The sequence below is a fragment of the Cnephaeus nilssonii genome (genome assembly GCF_951640355.1).
Source record: "Cnephaeus nilssonii genome assembly, chromosome: 15".
NCBI classification, from domain to species: domain Eukaryota; kingdom Metazoa; phylum Chordata; class Mammalia; order Chiroptera; family Vespertilionidae; genus Cnephaeus; species Cnephaeus nilssonii.
In genome coordinates, this window is record NC_137086.1 from 15,492,000 (window position 1) to 15,515,614 (window position 23,615).

General features: G+C 37.5%; 1 protein-coding gene across 7 annotated transcripts in view; it reads left to right on the forward strand.

The window, feature by feature from the left end:
* Window positions 1-23,615, forward strand: part of BIRC6 (baculoviral IAP repeat containing 6) — a 178,306-nt gene that overhangs the window by 122,219 nt on the left and 32,472 nt on the right. For all 7 annotated transcript variants that reach the window (XR_013814683.1, XM_079792682.1, XM_079792686.1 and 4 more), the window contains exons 50-62: window positions 525-725; window positions 3,537-3,816; window positions 6,099-6,355; window positions 6,600-6,708; window positions 7,625-7,846; window positions 9,036-9,816; window positions 11,412-11,555; window positions 11,995-12,124; window positions 16,270-16,401; window positions 17,692-17,859; window positions 18,866-19,039; window positions 20,098-20,294; window positions 21,793-22,093. Coding sequence is in view for 6 of the 7 variants with exons in the window: in XM_079792682.1 (XP_079648808.1) it covers window positions 525-725; window positions 3,537-3,816; window positions 6,099-6,355; window positions 6,600-6,708; window positions 7,625-7,846; window positions 9,036-9,816; window positions 11,412-11,555; window positions 11,995-12,124; window positions 16,270-16,401; window positions 17,692-17,859; window positions 18,866-19,039; window positions 20,098-20,294; window positions 21,793-22,093 (3,096 nt within the window). In the remaining variant the exon portion in view is untranslated. The remainder of the gene's footprint in view (window positions 1-524; window positions 726-3,536; window positions 3,817-6,098; window positions 6,356-6,599; window positions 6,709-7,624; window positions 7,847-9,035; window positions 9,817-11,411; window positions 11,556-11,994; window positions 12,125-16,269; window positions 16,402-17,691; window positions 17,860-18,865; window positions 19,040-20,097; window positions 20,295-21,792; window positions 22,094-23,615) is intronic.

Consider the following 23,615-nt stretch of genomic DNA (forward strand, 5'->3'; position numbering starts at 1 on the left):
TGGGAGAGCAGTTAGGGGTGACCCGGCCAGCAGGGGAGAGCAGTTTGGGGTGACCAGGCTGGCTGGCAGAGTGGTTAGGGACGCTCAGCCAGGCAAGCAGGTGAGTGGTTAGGAGCCAATGGTCCCAGATTGTGAGAGGGATGTCCCACTGCTGGTTTAGTCCCGATCCCACTCGGGCCTAAACTGGCAGTTGGACATCCCCTGAGGGGTCCTGGACTGGAGAGGGTGCAGGCCGGGCTGAGGGACCCTCCCGCTCTCCCGTGCACGATTTTCGTGCACTGGGCCTCTAGTGTGAATATAAAGAAATTAGGCAGCAACTAAAAGTGAACTTGTCATTTCTCAGTTGACTAGGTGTTGTGATGTTTTGTGAATATTGTGGCAAATCATGCTGAGTGTTTTAACTATATTCATAGTATCAAAAATGTTTACGTTTTTAATTAAATTTTCTAATATTATGATTTGAATAGTTCTTGATGCTTTATTGGGTTTATTTTGTAAGTTTTCATTTAAAATGTCTTTTGTAGGTACAATCACATCTAGCAGTCCTACTGCCCAACCAGCTGAGGTGCTTTTGCAGGCCACACCACCCCATAGAAGAGCTCGCTCTGCTGCTTGGTCTTACATCTTTCTGCCAGAGGAGGCTTGGTGTGACCTTACCATTCACCTTCCTGCAGCAGTACTTCTTAAAGAGATACATATCCAACCTCATCTTGCATCTCTTGCAAGTCAGTAATGTTTTTTTATAAAGAAGCATAATAAAAGTAAACTATAATATAGAAACATAATAATGAGAAAAGTATTTGGCAAATGGTGAAAAGATATTATTTCTAGACTTGTTAATTTTGGAATTTTTAGTGTAATATTTGATGTTACCACAAAATCATTTCCCATAAAATGAACCGATGAGTTTATTCCTCAAACAAAAAGAATGTTTGCTGAAATCCACATATATTCCAATTAATTGTATATTGCCTTTTCGTGGCCCCCTAAATTTATTAAACAATAGCATTAAGTTGAAATGAGTGAGTTTACACACTTGTAGATAGCAATCTTCGTTTTTCTAGTATGACACTCAATACTAGCCCTGTAATGTGAAGTTAGCATAGGCTTATGTGTGTCCCCTCCCCATTGCAAAAATAATTACAATTGTAAGGAATTTTTAAATCATAATATTTTGAAGGTAATCCTTTGTAATATTTTGAACATTTGAGTGAATTTTTTTGTTTGATGGTTTGAGTATTATTAATTTAATCCTTTTTCATTGAATATTTGTTACAGCTGCAAGGTAAATCAAAGGAATTTTTAGAAAATAAGTTATGCACTAAGAGAAGCAAGAACTCTTTTCAGATTTTCATAAACTAGTGTGAAGTACTAGTTTGTATATATGAGGTCCCCCAAATTCTTTCAGTTTAAAATATAATTTTAATAGAATTATTGAAATGTTCACATTTATATTTATTGATTGATGTCACTTAATAATGGCATGAAGAACTATGGGAGATTTTGTAGATCCCTGGCATATTTGGAAGAATAAAATTTTCATTTATTTGTTAGATTAGACTATTATACCCTAATATAGTTGTGGAATCCCCCTTTTGGATAAAAACAGATATAATGAGTAAAATGCAGAAAGAAAGTATACTAATCCACAGGTTTTTAGCAGGTCAAAAAAGAACTATGTGCCCTAGCTGGTTTGGCTCAGTGGATAAAGCATCAACCTGTGTGTCCTGAAGGGTCCTGGGTTCCATTCCAGTCAAGGGCAAATGCTTGGGTTGCAGGCTCAATCCCCAGTAGGGGACGTGTTGGAGACAGCCAATCAGTGATTCTCATCATTGATGTTTCTGTCTTTCTCCCCCTCTCCCTTCCTCTCTGAAATCAATAATAAAAAATATATATCCTATATAATAAAAGCCTAATATGCTAAGTGTCCATTTGTCCGGTTGTCCTTTCAACTAATCAGAGTGTAATATGCTGATGATATGCTAAGGCTGCTCAACTGCTTACTATGACGTGCACTGACCACCAGGTGGCAGATAGTCTACTGGTTGACCAGTTGCTATGATGTGCACTGATCACCAGGGGGTAGGTGCTACGACTGGTAGGTTAGCTTGCTGCTAGGCTCCGGCCAATTGGGACTGAGCAAGATGGGCTGGGCATGCCCTGGAGCCCTCGTGGTCCTTTCCCAGCTGGCCAACTCCATCGTCCCTCCCTGGCCCCGGTTGTGCACTGGTGGGTCCTTGGCCTGGCTTGTGCCCTCTTGCAATCCGGGACCCCTTGGGGGATGTCAGAGAGCCGATATTGGCCCGATCCTGCAGGCCAGCCTGAGGGACCCCACTGGTGCACGAATTCATGCACTTGGACCTCTAGTATATATATAAAAGAACTATGTTACATGGTAAACTATAAGTCAATGTAAGGCTTAAGGGGTTAATCTAAGATGAGGAAGAAATTGCTTTTATTTGGAACGAGAAAGTGGTTCATATAAATGGTGGCTTTGAAAATATAGCCTGAATTTGCTCATGGGGATTGATGTAGGAAGAATGATACGGAGAGCTTAATAAAACATTTTGATTTTATTATTGGATTGGAGCAGAAATTGAAGATACATTGTTTTCCAGGAGAAATAACCTAGGCTTTAGAATCAAACATGTACTAAAATGTAAAATGTGCCATTTGTTAATGTGGTGGTTTGGCTTACTTAATCTCTCTTTGACTTTGTCAACTTGTGTACAATGTGGATAATACTTATCTCAAGGTTTTGAAGATTATATTTAATACTCGATGTGACTTGTATAGTCTTATTGTAAACCTGGTGTGTAATTGGTATACAATAAGTGTTACTTCCTAATTTTACAGTCAAAATTAAAATCAGAGTTCAAAGTTTGTTGTATTAATAGATAAATTTATTATATGGGCTTTCATGTTGTTAGGAAAAAAGAAACACTTTCCCATAGCAGCTGCCAATTGTTACTTCATTAGGCCTCCTTAAATTTTAGAAGGAAATTATTTTAAAAGCAACCCTTCAGGATATTTGGCTAAGGTTTGAAAGAGAAACAAAAAATAAGAGGTGAAAGAAATTTCTAAACTCAGCTATGTTTAAAATCATTGCAATATGGTAGTAGTGAAATAATAAGTTGGTGGAAAAGCAGCTTTTAAAATTATATTTTCTCTAATTGTTGACAACAGTGAACATATTAATCAGATGTCCCATATTGTTGGAGATAATTCTAAATAAAATAGAAGTAATAGAGAGTCAAGTACATGTGGGCTGTATATCTTTATTTACTCTTTTTTGAAGTGAACGTTAGAATTTTTTAAAAACAACTTTGATTTTGTTGTAGATTTCATATTACATGTTGGAAAATAGCTCAAAATAACTTAGGGTGAGAGTCAGTGAATGATTTGGTGTATAAATGCCCTTTTGACAACTTCATTGTGAATATAACTGAAAGCTGCTGTTTTACTGGAATTTTTACTAACCTATGGAGGCTAGTTTACTTATTTCTTTAGTAATTGTTTCATTTTCTCTTCTGCAGCCTGCCCATCCTCAGTGTCTGTTGAAGTGAGTGCAGATGGGATAAATATGTTACCTTTGTCCACTCCTGTAGTCACAAGTGGTCTCACCTACATAAAAATTCAGCTTGTAAAAGCAGAAGTAGCCTCTGCTGTCTGCCTTAGACTCCATCGTCCTCGAGATGCCAGCACATTAGGGCTTTCACAAATTAAATTATTGGGCCTCACTGCTTTTGGTACCACTTCTTCAGCCACAGTTAATAATCCCTTTCTACCATCTGAAGATCAGGTATCTAAAACAAGGTATGTTTATTTCTCATTCTTAAAAAAGCTTTTTATGAAATTATTCTGTAGTTTATTATTTATTTAATTTAAATGGTTTTATTGCTTTGAGAGAGAGAGAGAGAGAAACAACAATGTGAGAAAAACACTGATTGGCTGCCTCCTATTTGTCCCCTACTGGAATGGAGCCTACAACCTGGGCATTTGCCCTGGCTGGGAATTGAACCAGTGACCTTTGGTGCATGTGACAATGTTCAACCATCTGAGCCATACCAGTCAGGGCTGTGGCTTTTATTTTTTAGGGTTTAGGAATTTCTTTGTTGAATAGGTATCTATATAAGAACATGCTTTTTTGTTTGTTTTTTAAAGTGTAATAGAGACTATTCTATCAAAGCAGAACCTTGAGGCTAGTTAAAATTTAGATTTATATGTATTTAATCCTTAAAATGATCTTTAATGTGGTACATGTGGATGTGGATTCTAGTTTCTTGGATTGGAGTCTAATATAAGAATGTCTAGCCTGGCCAGTGTTGCTCAGTGGTTGAGTGTCAACCCATGCACCAAGAGGTCACTGGTTTGATTCCCAATTAGGGCACATGCCTAGGTTGCGGGCTTGATCCGCAATAGGGGGCATGCAGGAGGCAGCCAATCAAGGTTGATTCTTTCCCATCAATGTTTCTATCTCTCTCTATAAAAATCAATAAAAACATATTTTTAGAAAGTATCCAAATGCCAATTACCAGGAATCTATCTAAACCATAGAAATTGAATACATAAATTGATCTAGTCTTAATATGGTAATTCCTAAACACCAGTCAGCAAAAGGGTTGTATTTGAACCATACAAACTAACCAAACAAACAAGGACCTGAATATATTCTTTAATTTACATTTTTCTGGTATATTTTGTTGTTTGGAAATTTTATAAACTGGTTTTACTGAAAGCTTTGCCTGATAAAAAAATTTAGGATATCTTTTTAATTCCTAAGCTGCCAAGACTTTACATTTTTTCAAGTCTATGGTCTTATATAGTTTATATTTATACAAATAAGTATGTGTATATATAAAAACACTAGGGGCCCGGTGCACGAAGATTTGTGCATGGGGGTGGGTCCCTCTGCCCAACCTGCACCCTCTCCAATCTGGGAGCCCTCAGGGGAGCCCTCTCCAATCCAGGAGTTTCTGTCTGTCTTTGCAATCATATGAGCGAATTTTCTGAGACCCCAACCCAGTTTGTTTTGGTGCTCACAGAATAATAGAGGTCTTTTTTTTTTTTCTTTGCTCCATTGGTAGAGATTTCCTAGAAGTTGCAGGATATCTTTCCTTTAATTTTTCCTCGACACTGTGACTTATGTCTCTCACCTTTGCTTTCCCCCCACCTCCCACTTGCAACAGTAACTTGCTTCAGGCTCACTTTGCTCTAGTGTCTAGGAGATCCCACAACACGTCTGCCACCAGAACTGTGATTCCCAGCATTCCCGGTGCACCCGCGCTCTTGGTTGCCGCCTCCGGTCTAGGGGCTGCACAAATGAAAAGGACTGCGAACTCCAGCCACCCCAGGCCAGGCTGACAGGACCAGACACTCCAGTGGCTTCCCTGGGACCCCAGCTCCCTGGCGCCAGCACGTGTAGGCCTGGAGTGGCTGCGGGTTGTTCTGGGACCCCAGCCGCTCTGGGCCTATGTGCAGGCCTACAGGCTCAGAGCAGCCTGGCTCCCGAGGACGCTTGTCCCTAGGACGCAGGCCGCTTGGCGCTGTCCCACCCACGGCTGCTCTGCGCCTGTGTGCGTAGGCCCAGAGTGGCCGGGGGTCATTCTAGGACTCAGGGCCTACGCGCGGCCCTAAAGGCTCAGAGCGGCCTGGGTCCCAAGGATGCCCGTCCCTGGGTGCCATCTTGCACGCAAGTGGCTGCCCGGCCCCCAGCTGCTCAGGGCCTGCACATGCAAATTAACCCACAGTGTTTGTCGGGTTAATTTGCGTACTCCTGATAGGCTGGTGGGCATTACAAAGTGACGGCCAATTTGTATCTTTCTCTTTTATTAGTGTAGATTTTCTGACATTAAAAAAGAAACAAGCACATAGTTTCAAAATACTATTATCACATAAATATTTTTATGTATTCTGTCACAGGGAAACTTATTGTTTAGTTAATTCTTTATTTGATAGTGCAGTATTCTAAAACTTTTTTTACCTAGATTGGTGCTATTTATGAAACATAGCATGCTGATCTTTAAGAAGTTTTGTTTTACTCCTGGAGTAATTCGAGCTATGTAAATTTATAAGTCACTTTGTATTGTATATTTCAGTATTGGATGGTTACGGTTGTTACATCATTGTCTAACTCACATAAGTGATCTGGAAGGAATGATGGCATGTGCTGCTGCACCTACTGCTAATCTGCTACAGACTTGTGCTGCCTTATTGATGTCCCCATACTGTGGAATGCATTCACCGAATATTGAGGTTGTGCTTGTAAAGATAGGCCTGCAATCCACTAGAATTGGTCTGAAGCTTATAGACATTCTGCTGAGAAATTGTGCAGCATCAGGCAGTGATCCTACAGGTGACCATTAACTTTGATATTTTAATTTCTACATTTGCAAAGCAATGACTTGAATTATGTCATTTGTGGTTATTTACGTTTCTGAAATTAACTTCCATTTATGCCTTTATTATTTTTGGAGTTTGCTTTTTTTGTTGGAATTTATAGAAGAATTATTTTTAATGAATATTTTAACATTAAATTGAGCAAAACTCATTCCATTTGCTTCTTTAACAACTTTTTCCTTTTGGTTCTTTATTACAAGATTTAAATAGCCCTTTACTTTTTGGAAGATTGAATGGGCTCTCTTCTGACTCTACTATAGATATTCTTTATCAGCTTGGAACAACTCAGGACACTGGAACAAAAGACAGGTATATAGTCTCATTTTTAAATTAAGGTCACACAAACATACAATCACTTGTAGGGAATTTATTTGTAATACTTCCCCATGTTATAAAAGTTAAGACCATTTATTATATTGTATATCCACCTGTATACTTTATATGATGCAATTTGTAGAGATTTTTGTGAGCATTAAACAAATTTTCACATATACCTTTCTACCCCTATCTCTCTTACCTAGAAAAAAATCTGATGGTTTAAAATAGAAATTTGAAAGCAAATAAATACAAATATAAATAGTGTTTTAAGAATGGGCAATGTATCTTTTCTGTTTCTTAAACTTCAAATCACTGTTGCTTTAATCATTCTTTTACTCTCAGTTAGTGGTCCCCAGCTCCAGGGGATTGAGAATAGAGGGGCACTTACAAAAGGACATATGTTGGGCTTATATTCTGTTTTCAGAATGAAGGAGGATGAGTGGCTGCTACTAGTATTAATGGATGGGAGCAAGATTTATGAAACAGGCTATATTGCATGTGATTCTGCACAATGAAGAATTAGCCCCAGATTATTCCTCTAGGTTGTATGGATTTGTTGTGAGAGAAAATTTAGAAGAGATGGTGTTTGTTAAGTTGTATGTACTGTAATTCTAGTTATATATGTTTTATAAATCAGGTAGGAATTAATGTTTATTTGCTGAATTATAGTTATTATCTCAAACATTTTCATCGGTTGAGATTGGAAAGGTTATTGGAAAATTAGAACTACTTATATCCTTGTTGCTTATATAATTCCTTTCCCCTTCTATTTTAGATTAAAATTCATGAGAACAATTAGTATGTTTTTCTTATAAATATATTTCTTTCAGAAAATGGTGATATTTATCCATATTAAATGTCAGTTATGATATAAGTAGTTATTTGAATTTCATTTTCTTCTTTTAAGAATTCAGGCCTTGTTAAAATGGGTCAGTGATTCTGCAAGAGTGGCTGCTATGAAGAGAAGTGGCAGAATGAGCTACATGTGCCCTACCTCTTCAGCAATAGAATATGGTCTTCTAATGCCATCTCCGTCTCATTTGCACTGTGTAGCAGCAATTCTGTGGCACAGTTACGAACTCCTTGTAGAGTATGATTTACCAGCACTGTTGGACCGAGACCTCTTTGAGTGAGTATGATTTGTGAAATTCTTTTCCCCTCCAGTACTAAATGGCTTTGGTTTTCACTTGAAATGGTATTTTATATGCTTATTGGGATAAAAAGAATACTTTGAAATTATTAGTGAGTAAATATAGTTAGGTACAATTTTGAAATGAAATGTTACAAAAATTTAATTTATCTTCATGTTTTAAGAAGATCTATTAATGTCATTGCCTGTTTTTCCAACCTAAAAGTAGAATGTTTAATATATATGCTCCCTACATTTCATAGTGTTTATCTTATTTGCACATTTACTCATCAGATTCTTTTATCTTTAATGTGTAACTGTGGAAAAATAGTATAGCTAGAAATTTTGAAAGACTTTCTATGTCAGAAGGGTTTTATGATTAACTGTTTTTATTACTAAATTTTAGAAGCCTGTTACGATTGTTCTTTTGATAAGTAGTTTCCACTACCCACTTTTCTTCATCATACTCAGCTAATGCATTGTTGAGCTTACTGCCTGACAACTCCTAAGTCTTAGCAGAATATTATATTTCCTTTTGAAGAGTCCCATGCCTGATAAAAGGTTGGGCTTTTGTCTTGGAATTGGTCATTGTCATATTTGCCCCTACCAGTTGGTATAATCTGTGATTTATTAGTGAGAGTCACTAATAATTTTTGATTTGCAAACATGTATTTAAGCCATCAATCATATCAAATTTTCTTGGTAAACAATTTCATTGTTTTTTTAATGTCACTTTTTTGAGATCACACAGAGAATGGCCAACCTCCCGCTTCCCTCTGATCGTGCACCAGTGGGGTCCCTCGGCCTGGCCTGCATCCTCTCTCAATCCAGGACCCCTCAGGGGATGTCAGAGAGCTGGTTTCAGCGCGATCCCGCAGGCTAGGCCAAGGGACCCCACCGATGCACAAATTCTTGCACTGGGACTCTAATTTTTATATAGATCTCTTGGTTTTCTCTACTCATTTTATACTTTTATTCTACCTTCCAGTTTACCTAAATACTTAATGTATATTATAAGCCATCTTTCTGAAATCTTATCATGTGATAATATTTATGTCAAATAAACAATATAGTTTTCATTAGAGTTTAGATTGATCTCTAGTAGAAATATTTGGAATAAGTATAAGAATATATATTAATATGTATATATACATACACATTGTTAACTTGGTGTCTTTTATTCCCCTAGGTTACTCTTTAATTGGTCCATGTCTCTTCCCTGCAATATGGTTTTGAAAAAAGCTGTTGACAGTCTACTTTGCTCAATGTGCCACGTACACCCAAGTTATTTTTCTTTGCTGATGGGCTGGATGGGAATTACACCTCCTCCAATGCAGTGTCACCACAGACTGTCTATGACAGATGACAGCAAAAAGCAAGATCTTAGTTCATCTTTAACAGATGACTCTAAAAACGCACAAGCTCCTCTTGCACTAACTGAATCACACTTAGCAACTCTTGCTTCCTCTTCTCAATCTCCAGAAGCTATCAAACAATTATTGGACTCAGGTTTGCCATCTCTTCTTGTGAGGAGTCTGGCTAGTTTCTGCTTTAGCCACATTTCTTATTCGGAAAGCATTGCTCAGTCAATAGATGCATTCCAGGACAAACTCAGGCGGCATCACGTTCCACAACAAAGCAATAAGATGCCTATCACAGCAGACCTGGTTGCTCCTATTCTTAGGTTTTTGACAGAAGTTGGCAGTAGCCATGTTATGAAAGACTGGCTTGGTGGTTCAGAAGTCAATCCACTATGGACAGCACTTCTGTTTTTATTGTGTCACTCTGGATCCACTTCTGGAGGACATAATTTAGGTGCACAACAGAGCAGTGCAAGATCAGCTTCTCTTTCTTCAGCTACTACAGCAGGATTGACTGCTCAACAGAGGACAGCAATTGAGAATGCAACGGTGGCATTCTTCCTGCAGTGCATTTCATGCCACCCTAATAATCAAAAGCTGATGGCACAGGTAAGAGTGGAAAATCTGGCTTATGTTTTAGGTTATTTTAATATGTTGTCAAATAGTACTAGTGAAATTAGTTAAGAAAGGGGCATGTATTTTATAAGACTAGATTGTGGTAAAGTTTGGGATTGGGTATGTTTAATGTCTGAATTTAAACCATAATTAAAATACAGGTCTGGAAAAAACAACAACACATTACTGATATCTTCTCCTTCCTCCCCTCAACTGTCACATATATCAGTTAATCTTTTTGATGAGATAGTGGGCAAAATCACAAATTCTAGCAATACATTGTGCTCTCCTTTTTAAGAACTCCCCAAATATAAAGACCAGACCCCCCCAAAAAACACTTTAGCTGCTGGAACAGGATTGACCACTTGAAGATGGTCATTGAGTGCCTCATCTGCACTAAGGCATTGCGTTTTGTTGTAACCGGATTGTTAAAATTATTGGTTTGCGTCTCATGAAGAAGACATTAGAGTAGGTTTAACATAGGAGACACCTGACAAGTCACTTTTAAACTGTAAAGGATTATTTTATTACTGGAGGCCCGGTGCATGAAAATTCATGCACTGGAGGGGGGTGGGGGTGTTCCTCAGCCTGGCCTGCCCCCTCTCATAGTCTGAGAGCCCTGAGGGGCAGGAGGCGACCCGGCGATCGGGGGAAGGCGACACCCCTATCACACCTCTGCTGCTGCCACTGCCTGGGCAACCGCCATCCGAGGCTTGCTTTCTCCCCAGGTTGGCCCTGGGTGGCTGGGCAGCAGACATCCATGGCTTGCCTGCGCCTCAGGCCGGCCCTGGGGGGCTGGAGGGCTGAGGGGACGGGCACAGGGGAGACTCGAGGCAGGCGTGAGGAGTGGCTGGACCCGCCTGCCGCCCTGGCGGGGCTGAGGGGACTGGGCTCCGCCATCTTGTGGCTATAGGCGCTGCCGTCTTTCAGGGCACAGCAGTCAATTAGCATGTTCACTCTGTATTGGCTGCGGGTGCCACCATCTTTGTGAGGGTGTGACGTTCAATTAGCATATTCCTTCTTTATTAGTTAGGATACTAATGACCCAGTGCACGAAATTTGTGCACAGGTAGGGTCCCTAAGCCAGGCCGGCGATCAGGGCTGATCTGTGGGGCGACTGGCGGCGACCCCGCTCGCACCTGCCTTGGCTGGCCTGGGACCTCCGGGCTGGGGGCAGCTCCTGCGTTGAGCGTCTTCCCCCTGGTGGTCAGTGCGCGTCATAGTGACCAGTCATTCCATCAGTTGTTCCACCATTCGGTTGATTTGCATATTAGGCTTTTATTATATAGGATAGGATTATATTGTAACCACATAGATATTGACCAAAGTTAACAGTAAGTTGGTTATGCTGGGTATTTATTATTTGAAAACTCTACAGTAGTAATTTCTCTTATCCACAGAAATTTTTGTTGCACTTCTTATCTACTTCTGTATTCATGTACTTTAAGATGAAATAATATATTCTTTAATTACTAATATAATATATTGAAAGGTACTTGTTAATTCACACTCTTAGTTTTCTTTTTTCAGTTAAAATACAAAGCTGCAAATAAACACTGCATTTAACTTTATATCTCTTGTCTTGCCAGGTTCTCTGTGAACTGTTTCAGGCATCTCCTCAAAGAGGAAACCTTCCTACATCGGGGAACATTTCAGGGTTTGTACGTAGATTGTTTTTGCAGTTGATGCTAGAGGATGAGAAAGTGACAATGTTTCTACAGTCTCCCTGTCCAGTGAGTATTTAACAATTAAATTTTAGTGATTAGCTGTTTGTAAAGATATTTTATAATTTCACATCAGAGTTTGCAGTGATTTCTACATTCTAATTTCTAAGAAAGTAAAGTGAAATTAGAAAAACTTGTATACTTCATGATAGGACCTAAAAATCTCTTTGAGATAAACGCTTTCTACCTAGAATAACCTAATTATACATTAGTATAATAGTATATTTTGATTTGGGAAAAAGTAACATAATATTAGGTACAATAATGCTAATGCAAAACTTGACCTACAAATCATGGCAGGTAAATATGCCACATTTAAAGAAACACATTAAACAAGCCCTTTATATTTTATATGCATTGTTGAATTTTTATTTTATGCTTTTGAAATTTAAAAAATGATATTTATTTCAAAAAACCACATTTTTATTTATTTTGAATTAATTTTCAGCTATACAAAGGTAGAATCAATGCTACTAGCCATGTCATCCAGCATCCAATGTATGGAGCAGGCCACAAGTTCCGGACACTTCACTTGCCAGTGTCAACAACATTATCAGAAGTTCTTGACAGGGTGTCAGGTAAGTCAGACTTAAGTTTTCTTTAACTTTATGCTAGATGTATTTGGAATTTTATTACTTTTATTACTGTTTATTTTACTGCCTTCATTTACGCAACAAACATTTAATGGCTAGAAAAGGTCAAGATATCTTCACTTTATGAGGCATGAGTAAGTAGCTGAAGAAAAAATGTATAATACAAGTTAGCACCTATATTTCTTTTGGTGTGATGTGTGTTATGTGTAGCAATGACAGATGGGGTTGTTGGATATGTAGACAAGCTGTGGGTAGCCATTGATAGAATTTTCTCACAATAAGCCTTCTGGATGTTTTATACTAAGTTAATTCCAGAGTACTATAGTGGATGACAGTAATAAAAATTTATTAAATCTATGGAATAAATGAGTGTTCAGAAGATGAAAATAAGGTAGAATTGATTGGTGACCTAATTGTTTCTAATAGTTAGTGAAGAAAGAAGACATAACTTTTCCCCTTGGTTTCTTACCTGTATTTCAAAAGCTCACATAGTGCTTTTAAACAACATTTACTAACTACTAAAAACTTAGTTTTTGATGTAAGAATGCAAATTAACTATGGATGGTTTGAGTTTATCACCAATCCTAATCAGTAAATGAATTCATGCTATTTGTAAGCACAGTAGTTTGTACTAGGATGTAATAATGAGCAAGACACATATTCTGCCCTTCAAAGTATTTATGATCTTATTATATATGTTGTCAGAATAAAAAAAAGCTGGAAACGTAACTTTTTACATTGTAATGTAAATATAAGCATGTGTTTATACCAGTGGTTGGCAAACTGCGGCTCGCGAGCCACATGTGGGAATCAAACCGGCCACCTTTTAGTGTATGGGACAATGCGAGCCATGGAGCTGGAGAGAGCAGGAGGCTTGGGTTGCCCCCGGCGATGGAAGCACTCCACTCTTTTTTGGAATGGAGTCCAGGGCCGGCCAGGGTGTGCAAGAAGCTTGGCTTCCTCCATTGCCAGGGAAACCCAAGCCTCCTGCTTGTTCCATGGCTGCAGCCATCTTGGTTGGGTTAATTTGCATACCTGCTCCTGATTGGCTGGCAGGAATGGCTTGTGGGTGTAGCCTAGGTACGGTCAATTTGCATATTACTCTTTTATTAGATAGGCTATCTTCCTTATCTGTTGCAGCTACTTTTCTGAAAATTAGACTTTATACATGTTTTTCTGAAAAAGTCCTGGAAATGTCCCTATATAATGAAGAGAAATTAATTAAATTAAGGAGGGAAGTGGGGAAGAGTACTAAAATTCACTTATTGAGATTTCATATGTTTAACTTGATAATGGGAAAATAATTACATTTCGAAGTAATTGGAAATTTAATATTTTTGATTTATCTTTGCTATAAAAGAATGCTGTTTTATAAAATGGTTAGAGTATTGTCCCATACACTAACAGGTGGCCGGTTTGATTCCCAGTCAGGGCACATGCCCAGGTTGGAGGCAACCCATCTCTCTTTCTTTCTCTCTCTCTCTCTCTCTCTCTCTCTCTCTCTCTCATTAAAAAATAAATAAAATATAAAATAAAATGTCATATTCTATTATTATTACAGATAAGTTCCATTTATTACCTAAAAATTTTTAAAATATAGTGATTGTGCTACAGTACCTTGGTTGCAGGCTCCTCCTCACCTCTGACCCTGGCTGGGATGCATGCATGAGGCAACCAATCAATATATTTCTCTCACATTGATATTTCTCTCTGTCTTCCCCTCTCTCTGCCATTCTCTCTAAAAATCAATAGAAAAATATCCTCAGGTGAAGATTAAAAAAAAAAAAAATCTCTCTATATAAAAGCCTAATATGCAAATTATCCCCACGGAAGTTTGATAAGGAGACAGATCACTCGCTATGATGTATGCTGACCATTGGGGTGGCCCGGAACGAAGGGAGTCCCAAACCGGCAGCCGGAAGGCCCCGATTGGCCCTGATTACTGGCCAGGCCTAGGGACCCTACTCGTGCACAAATTTCATGGGCCTCCATTAATAATTTAAAAAAATCAATAAAAACATATTTAAAAATATGTTTAAAAATAAAGTGATTATTTTGAAAACACTACATCTTAGTAAAAACTCCAACAGAGAGTCATCTTGAGAAAACATTTTAAAAAAATGTTGAATTTAACCTCTAATAGTTTATTGGTCCTGTGAAAGTGTGTTTATGATCTTTGATCTTTAGACAGTATATTTTATGATACACTAGTATTTACCTGTGTGTATATAGTTTACATCTCTCTATCCTCACGTGAGGTGACATCTGGGTTGTGCTGAGCCATGGCCTGGGAAACTCTCCAGGCAATAAGCTGGAGTAATCCTGGGCTCATAGCATACGATTTCACTCACCCTGTATCACTGTCCTGCCTTCCTGATTCCTAGGGTCTGAAAACTATTATTTCATCTATTTTCTTAATTTCTAGTTATTTCAGGTGGGAGAATAAATCTCATCTTTGTTATTTTATCTTTACCGGGGTGGAAATACAAACCAGAACAATTTTAAAGAGAAAGTTGAACAAACCTCTTAGTGATTTTTTTTATTGCTTTATTGTGGTAACACTATATAATTCTTATTAACTAATGATCTTTACATGTTTCCTACCTGACTATGCAAGGAGTTAATTGTGTTGATTTTTTAAATTTTTATTTAAATACTAGAGGCCTGTTGCACGAAGAGATTCGTGCAATAGGTCTTCCTTCCCCTGGCTTCCAGCACCGGTTTTCCTCCAGCACCCGGGACCAAGGCCTTCGCTCCGGCCGGAGTCTGCTGTCTTTGCTGAGACTCAGGCCGGACTCTGCCGTCTTCGTCTTTGCTGCGGCCAGAGTGCCGCTCCTGTAGATCCCTTCACCGCCCACCCTCCCTCTCATAACAGGCGTCCTGCCCGGCCACTCCACGCCTGGAGCAGCTGGGCGGCCGGCATATTTGGCCTTCTAATTTGCATATTCCTTCCTGATTGGCTGGTGGGTGTATCAGAGTGATGGTCAATTTGCATGTTTCTCTTTTATTAGTATATATTTTACTCTGACTTGTGTAACTATTTTTGCCATTTTGGGTTTCTTGGTTGTTTTTGTATGTAATTTAAATGTATTGTTTTATTATGTATTTATTAGTTAATAGTGTTTACAAAATTTTTTAATTTCACAAAAGCAGAAACTATTTAAAAACAATCTAGTTAGGGAGAATCTAAAAATTGAGATCACTGGGACATTTTCAGATACTTAAAGAAAGCTGTAAAATAGGGGTTTAATACAAAAGATTATGTTTTATCATATGATCATTTCACTTTTCTGAGACATTATATAATAAATCATTGGATCATAATTGTGTTAAGTTAGAAAAGTAAAAAGGAAATTTATATTAATCATATTCACTTAGTGAAAAATATTTCTAATATCAGAAAAGTTCATCAAGCTTTTTGGATTTCTTCAAGACTAAATCACATCATTATATGGCCTCCATTATTTTAATGATTTCCAACATCATCCCATATTCTAAAGTAAGGAAAGAAAATATTAATTCAGAGAGTAATAACTACCTATAAAAGTACTTAGATTTCATGTTAAAGTACTATTAAAACATATTACTTTGCTATGTAAATTTTCTAACTAAATAAAAATAGCAAAACAAATCTCTGAATGAAATTTTTTCCTTTATACTCCATTTTTAGACTAACTAGAAGTCTAATGCTTTAGGATGTATCTAGAGCTTGAATTTTGTATTTACCCTTTACAGGTTTTCAGCAACCTTGCTAAGCCTGTTTCCTTATTTTGAAAATAATTTTTTCTTGATAAGCATGTTATAAGGAACAGATTAGGTTTAGGTGGCAAGCAGCAAACTATACCTAAAATAAAGCAGATTTTCATGGTAATGGTTTTCTTGCCTTTAGAAGTAATATGTAATATTTTCTTGAGATTGGATTTTAAGTATGCTGATTTAAGAACAGTGGTGAAAAAAAAAAGAACAGTGGTGAGTTCCAGACTTTGTCTTAAAATATTTGTCCTAAATCCATTTACCGACAATTAGTGATAATATAATGTTATATAATCTTAACGTGAGATATTTATCCTTTCCCTTCTTAGTGACTTTGAAAAGCATTGTATTTTACATAATATAATATTTTCTCACAGATACACCAAGTATCACTGCCAAACTAATTAGTGAACAAAAAGATGATAAAGAAAAGAAAAACCATGAAGAGAAAGAAAAAGTTAAGGCAGAAAATGGCTTTCAGGACAATTATAGTGTTGTTGTTGCTTCAGGTAAGCTTTCTGTTTTTTTATAATCTTGACTAGAGGCCCGTTGCAGAAAGATTCCTGCAAGAATAGGACCTCATCGGGCCTATTCCTGCAAGAATAGGGCTTCCTGTGGTTGTAGCAAAGCAGAGAAGGGAGCGTAGCCCACCGAGTCTGCTGCCTTGCTCCCTCCCATCTCTGCTGCCTTGCTCCCTTCTCTGCAGCTTTGCTCCTTTCTGCAGCGCTTGGCTTCCTTCTATGCTGTCTTCAGTCTTCACTCCGTGTCTGTGTATGCAAATTAGCCACCATCTTTTTTTGTGTTTTTTTTTGGCATACTTACTCTGATTGGCTGGTGGGCACAGCGGAGGGATGGTCAATTTGCATATTTCTCTTTTATTAGTATAGATTTGGTTTGTGTTTCTATGCAATATAACAATTTATATTTCTAGGAAGTTCATGTAATAAAGGAGTATTAATGCAAAAAGCTGACTTATAATGATGTCTTAATACTAAATATGAAACTATTATACTGGAAATCTGTTATTCTTTGGCAGTGAAACTTATTTTATGTCCAAAGCTTATAATATGTCATCAAGTATTGAGCTTGTGTGAATAGTTTACATACTGCATTTCAACTTGACAGTATATAGAGAATTATACTCTTACAAATCTACTGTGTTAAGGGATTTTTATGTAACTTCCCTTTTTTTTAAAAAAAAGCAAAAGTGATTTGAAAAAGTATTTATCAGTTTTTATTTATGATATTGTGTTCATTACTTAACATAAAATTAGAAAAAAAATAATTGAAAGAAAATTGGTTGAAAAATGAGTTTTTGCCCTTAGGTACAGAAAGAAAAATGGCCAAGATAACTTGTAATTTGGGAGCATATATTCCTTGACATAGGTGTGACGATTTTAGTTCAAAAGACAAAGTCCACTTTACTCCTCAAATAGTAGACCTCTATATTGGTTTATCTATTCCATCAGAGAAAAATTAAGAACATAAGATTTCCTGCACATATTTGCATGAAACTACTTTATAGTAGTAAATGGACAGCCATCTGTACCTCTACCTCATAGAATATAGTAGTTGACAATATTTTTTATTTTTTTGGAAAATATTTACAAATGCAGCCCAATGTATTCGTGGAGTTTCATGAAGAACAAATAGAATCAGGAGATCAGATGTTAAATTAGAAGAAACATATCTTTTCGCATTGGTTAGGAATGTGGTGCTTTATTAAAATATTGTAGAAATACACTTTTACTTCATTAGTGTATTGGCTGTATACAATTTTACTGATGCTTTACTTCTAGGGCTGAAATCTCAATCTAAACGTGCCGTGTCAGCTACACCACCGCGCCCACCATCCAGGAGAGGGAGAGCAATGCCCGATAAAATAGGAAGTGCTTCCTCAGCAGCAGACAATGCCAGCAAAATAATTACTGTCCCAGTGTTTCATCTGTTCCACAAACTTTTGGCAGGTAATGTTCACAATGGTAAGACATTTAAGAAATTTTAATAATCTTATGACTATATAAATCAGATGTGTACTCACCAGAATCATCTTTAATTCAGTGCTATTGATGAGATAAATGAATTACTGACTTTGTCCATGCAGTTCCAAGAGAAGTGAGACCATATCCTTTTTAACACTACTGTATTATGTTGCATACTTATGCTGTACTTTCTAAATTTTACTGTTGATTTGCCATAATATAATCAGTAAAATTAATATTTTAGAGAGTTCACAAGTTATATAGGAAGTGTGGTGAGGTAACTTTTAAATAATTAGTTCTAGTAGTAAAAGCCTTAGATGTATCATTGATAATTAAGCAGTATTTCCTCCCCAGCTAAAACATATTCTTTGACCAATATACTTTCTATTGGTCAAGGTGATAACCCACTTTGTCTTCATTTTTGTAATGTATTGTTACAAATCAAATTTCCAACCTACTTTAAATGTGTTTTCCTTCTTAGCTTTACCTGGCTGTTTATAGCAGAGGTCAGCAAACTATGGCTGGTGAATGGGAAGCCTCTTTTTATAGAAATATTTGTAGTTGAAATATATAGCTAACCCCATTTACTTATGTATTGTCCATAGCTGTTTTCATGCTACAATGGTAGAGTTAGTAGTTGCAGCAAAGACCTATGGCCTTCATAGAGTGAAATATTTATTATTTGGCCTTTAATAGAAAAGCTTTGCCAACCACACATTTATAGGAATGTCTGTGTTTTTTGTTTGTTTGTTTGTTTCTATTTGCTGTGGCTCAGAAGATCTTAGTGAGATTGGTTAGTAACTAATTAACACTTTCTATAAACATTATTTATTGTTTACACGTGTCAGAAACAGATTTTAATTTTTGTAAACTTTGTAAATTGTTTTGAATTTGGTGTCAGAATCAAACTTCATTAAGTAACTGAGTAAGGTGAATCTAGTAAATGTATCCCACTTGGAATTTAGACTTAACTTAGTAATGTCATTTATAGGCCAGCCGTTGCCTGCTGAAATGACGCTTGCTCAACTTTTAACTCTCCTATATGACCGAAAACTTCCTCAAGGTTACCGCTCAATAGATCTGACTGTTAAATTGGGATCAAGAGTTATCACAGACCCAAGTCTGTCAAAAACAGATTCCTTTAAAAGACTACACCCTGAGAAAGGTATGTGTATGATAGTCCTTTAAAAAGTACAGTCTGTAATCTGAGGAGGCTTACCTTTTTTTTTCTTACATTAACATAAAGATATTTTTCTTTATGACAGTTATTTGTAAATATAAAAAAATTGCCATTATTTCCATTGGAAATTAATCTTAATACCTTGTATAGTATCACTTATTTTATAAGCACTTGTGCTTTAATTTCAAACTTTATTTCTGCATGAACCATGTGAATTATATATAATTAACGTGAGAATTTCAATTCAGGATTCAATTTACTGATAATTTAGATAAAGTCGTATTTTATGCTGATAAATATTTTTTCCCTCAAACAAGAAGTGGGATCAGACATTTTCTTAGTTTTATTTTTACTTATTTTCCATTAAATATTTTTAAATGTGCATTTTTATTGCCTATTATTTTCTTATGGTTAGAACAAAATTGATTTTTTCCCCAGTTGTTGAAAAATTCTGATTGTTCTATAAATGCCATTTGAGCAATGATTTTCACAGTGTGCATATGGTATAATCTTATTTTAACTTCAATTTTTCCCATGATTAAAGTTCAATATTTAATTGTTATTAGCCTTTTGTGTTCTTTACTAAATTTTAGCTCCTTTTTTTTTTTTTTTTTTTAGCCCAAAATAATTTGTCTTTCTTAATGCTTATTTGACCTTGTTATTGTGAACATACTAACCTTTTGATTTTGCTTTGGGAGTGATTCAAAGCTAAACCAGTATGGCATAATTTTTAGTTTTCAGTAAGAAGTCTATTATTATTCATTTTTTTCCTATTTGAATGCCTTAGACCTCAACATATTACTATTTGCTGTGAGTCTCTAACTTATTTAGACGATGCCTTTGATACTGATCTTTGGGTCATACTTTGTAGCAAGACTATAGGAGGCAACTTCAGAAGTCATTTAAACATTTTTTATAGCATCTAGCCTGAAAAACTTAAGCTATTTATGCTTTTTTTTTTTTTAATAGGGAGATGACATCTGCTTTGTAAATAAAAGAGTACTAAAGAAACAGATTCTTTCTTACCTATTTTTTAAATCTAGATCATGGAGATTTACTTGGTAGCTGTCCAGAAGATGAGGCTCTCACTCCAAGTGATGAATGTATGGATGGGATATTGGATGAATCTTTACTTGAAACCTGTCCCATTCAGTCACCATTACAAGTTTTTGCAGGAATGGGTGGACTGGCTCTTATTGCAGAAAGACTACCCATGCTATATCCAGAAGTAATTCAACAGGTAAGATAAGATTCCTAATTGAGTATATCATTCCATGACAAAGCCCTTTGTTCTTTTGTTTGGCTTTTCATTTACTAGTTCTTTTCTCAGTTTTATTAAGAAATATATATATATTATTAATTTATAATTACCTTTTGGAATTACTCTTTAACTTAGTCTTTGAGTATTGTACAAATCTTTATGTTAATTAGGTGGTACTGAAGAAATGTTGAAGACTGAACATATTTGCCAAACTCATTACACTATAGCATTTACCTTGATTTTATGGTGTCACACTGTAACATTTTTGTTTCTATGATGCTTTGTGTGATATTAATTTCTGGATCTTACTGAAAATGGGAGAGTAAAGTAGTATATGCTTATGTCCAAATACATTGTCTTTTGGTTTAAATTTTTTTTCTTTTAGGTACCATTTATGTTTTAGGTGGTTTATAAAACATTATTTTAACATCTTCACCTGTTCATTAATATTGCTGTTATTCTTTTATTAATGGGGGGGGGAGTGTGGTACATATAAAGAAAGTTGTAAATATAAAGCTCTTTGTTGAATTAGGTGGGAAAATGATTCTCTCTAATATCATGTACTTAGTGTATTATATGTGCCTGCTTCAGTTTCCTAGAGCTGCTGTAACAAATTATCACAAACAGGGTGGCTTATACCGTGGAAATTTTTCTCTTATGATTTAAGAAGCTGTAAGTTTGAAATCAAGTGTTAACAGAACCATGCTCTCTGGTGGCTTAGGATAACTGTCATTGGATTTAGGGTCTACTCTAATCCAGTATGACCTCATTTTAACTTGATTACATCTGAAAAGATCTTACTTCTGATTAAGTTCACATTATCAGTTCTTGGGCTCCTTGGAAAAATTCTACGATTGGGGTAGGGAATATACAAGATCAGTCTAGATACAGAAACCTGCTTTAACGGGATCCCACTGACCAGATCTGATTCTATTTGGGCATCGAATAAAATAATAGAGTATTATAACCTATAGGATAACAGAATCTATATTGGTAGATACATTAGTAAATAAGTGAATAAATGAATAGATGGGGAAGAAGGAATGTTTACAGTTCAGTACCAACTAATAAATGTAGAAGGAAAGATTTAGAAAATCACCACTTGACAACCACTGTAGTAATTATTGTTTTAGGCAAGAATTATAAAAATACTAGTTGTAATAGATCAAAGTTTGGTGAGAAATAAGATGTTTAAATAGTCTCAAAGAATCTGTCTACTTAACTTAATTAAAAAGGATTTAATAGAAATTTTAAATTTGAGATACATGGCAGACACCACCATACTTATAATACCATGTAACTCCTCAATGTTTGGAAGTTTTTAATTAAACAAAAAAGAAAAATTCCTTTATTGATCTTATATTTCTCTAGATCTTATATTTCTATATTTTAAGGAGATAATTTGAAATCAAGTGATTAATTTGAACGTGGTGTTGAAACATGCAAATAGCCAAACAGAGATTTATTTTTTCTTTAGGTGAGTACCCCAGTTGTACCATCCACCACTCAGGAAAAGCCAAAGGATAGTGATCAGTTTGAATGGGTGACAATTGAACAATCAGGAGAATTAGTTTATGAAGCACCAGAAACCATTGCCGCTGAACCTCCACCTATCAAGTCAGCAGTACAGACCATGTCTCCTATACCGGCCCATTCTTTGGCTGCTTTTGGATTATTTCTTCGTCTTCCGGGCTATGCTGAAGTGCTACTAAAAGAGAGAAAACATGCTCAGTGCCTTCTTCGATTGGTATTGGGAGTGACAGATGATGGAGAAGGAAGTAAGTGTTTAGTGTTATTAATGAAATTTAACATAGGTGGGTTGTGTAAAAGTTATTCAGATCATTACCTAGTAGTCATCATTTATTACTTTCAAAGTTAAGCTATTACATGATTTGTTGTTGGCAACTTAGTTCCAATAATAGATATAATAAATCTTTTTTAAAAAGTCTTCATTTTATTTATAATACTAGGGGCCCGGTGCATGAAATTCGTGCACTGGGGGTTGCGGGGGGGGGGGGGCGGGTCCCTCAGCCCAACCTGCCCCCTCTCACATACTGGGAGCTCTCAGGGGATGTCCTACTGACATCCCATGGGGAGCAGGCCCAAGCCGAGTCTGGCCTCCCTTTGTGGGAGGCAACCGGGCTGATCAGGGGAAGGCACCAGCCCCATCACCCCGCTGCTGCAGCCACTGCCAGTCACCACAGCCACCAAGGTGTTTTCATCAACACGGACTCCAATCCTTTCACCAAGAAAAAATGACAACTTTCTTTAGGCATTTTCAAAATGTGTCTTTCATAGAATATGCATTTCTTTCTTTCTTTTTTTTTATCCTCACCTGAGGATATGTTTCCATTGACTTTTAGAGAATGTGGAATAGAAAGGGAAAGACAGAGAGAAACATCAAAGTGAGAGGAACACTTCGATTGGTTGCCTCCTGCATGAGTCCTGATCTGGGCCCCGGCCAGGGAGGAGCCTGCAACCTAGGTACATGCCCTTGATCAGAATGGAACCCAGACCCTGCTGTCGGCAGGCCGAGGCATTATCCACTGAGTCAAACCAGCTAGGGCAGGATATGACATTTCTTAGCCCTCCAGCAGCGGACCTTTGTTTTTTTCTCCAGAAGTGTGGTGGAAAAACCCTAGATCACCTTTTTGGATTCTTATTACCCAAGTTACTAAGAATATTACCAGTGGCATACAGGAAGTTTAGCCAATGTGCAGTCAGAAAAGGTGTTTCCTCTATAGTTCACACCAATCGCGGGCTGGGCTCTGCCCAGGCCTTCCAGCTCCCTCTGATCGCTGGCTCCGCCCCTGCCCAGGCCGAAAGCCTCTGGGTGAGGATTTCTGCCTTGGGCAGGGGACCCCCAGCTCCCTGTAATCCATTGCAGGAGCGGACCCCCAGCTCCCTGCGATCGATTGCAGGAGCGGACCCCCAGCTCCCTGCAATCCATTGCAGGAGCGGACCCCCAGCTCCCTGCGATCGATTGCAGGAGCGGACCCCCAGCTCCCTGCAGTCCATCGCAGGCTCCGCTCCTGTCCAAGGTTGAATGCCTCCGCCAGCAGAGGCTTTCGGCCTTGGGCAGGAGCGGACCCCCAGCTCCCTGCGATTGATGGCAGGCTCCGCTCCTGCCCCCTCGTTCTGATTGCAGGCTTGGCCCTGCCCAGGAGCCCCCTGGCTCAGGCCCTTCCCAGGCTGCTCTGGGCCCACGCGGCCTTACCTCACAGTGACCTGGGTGCCAGGATGTTCCTGGGACACAGGCGCTGGGCTCCTATGTATGCATATTAACTGCCATATTTTTGG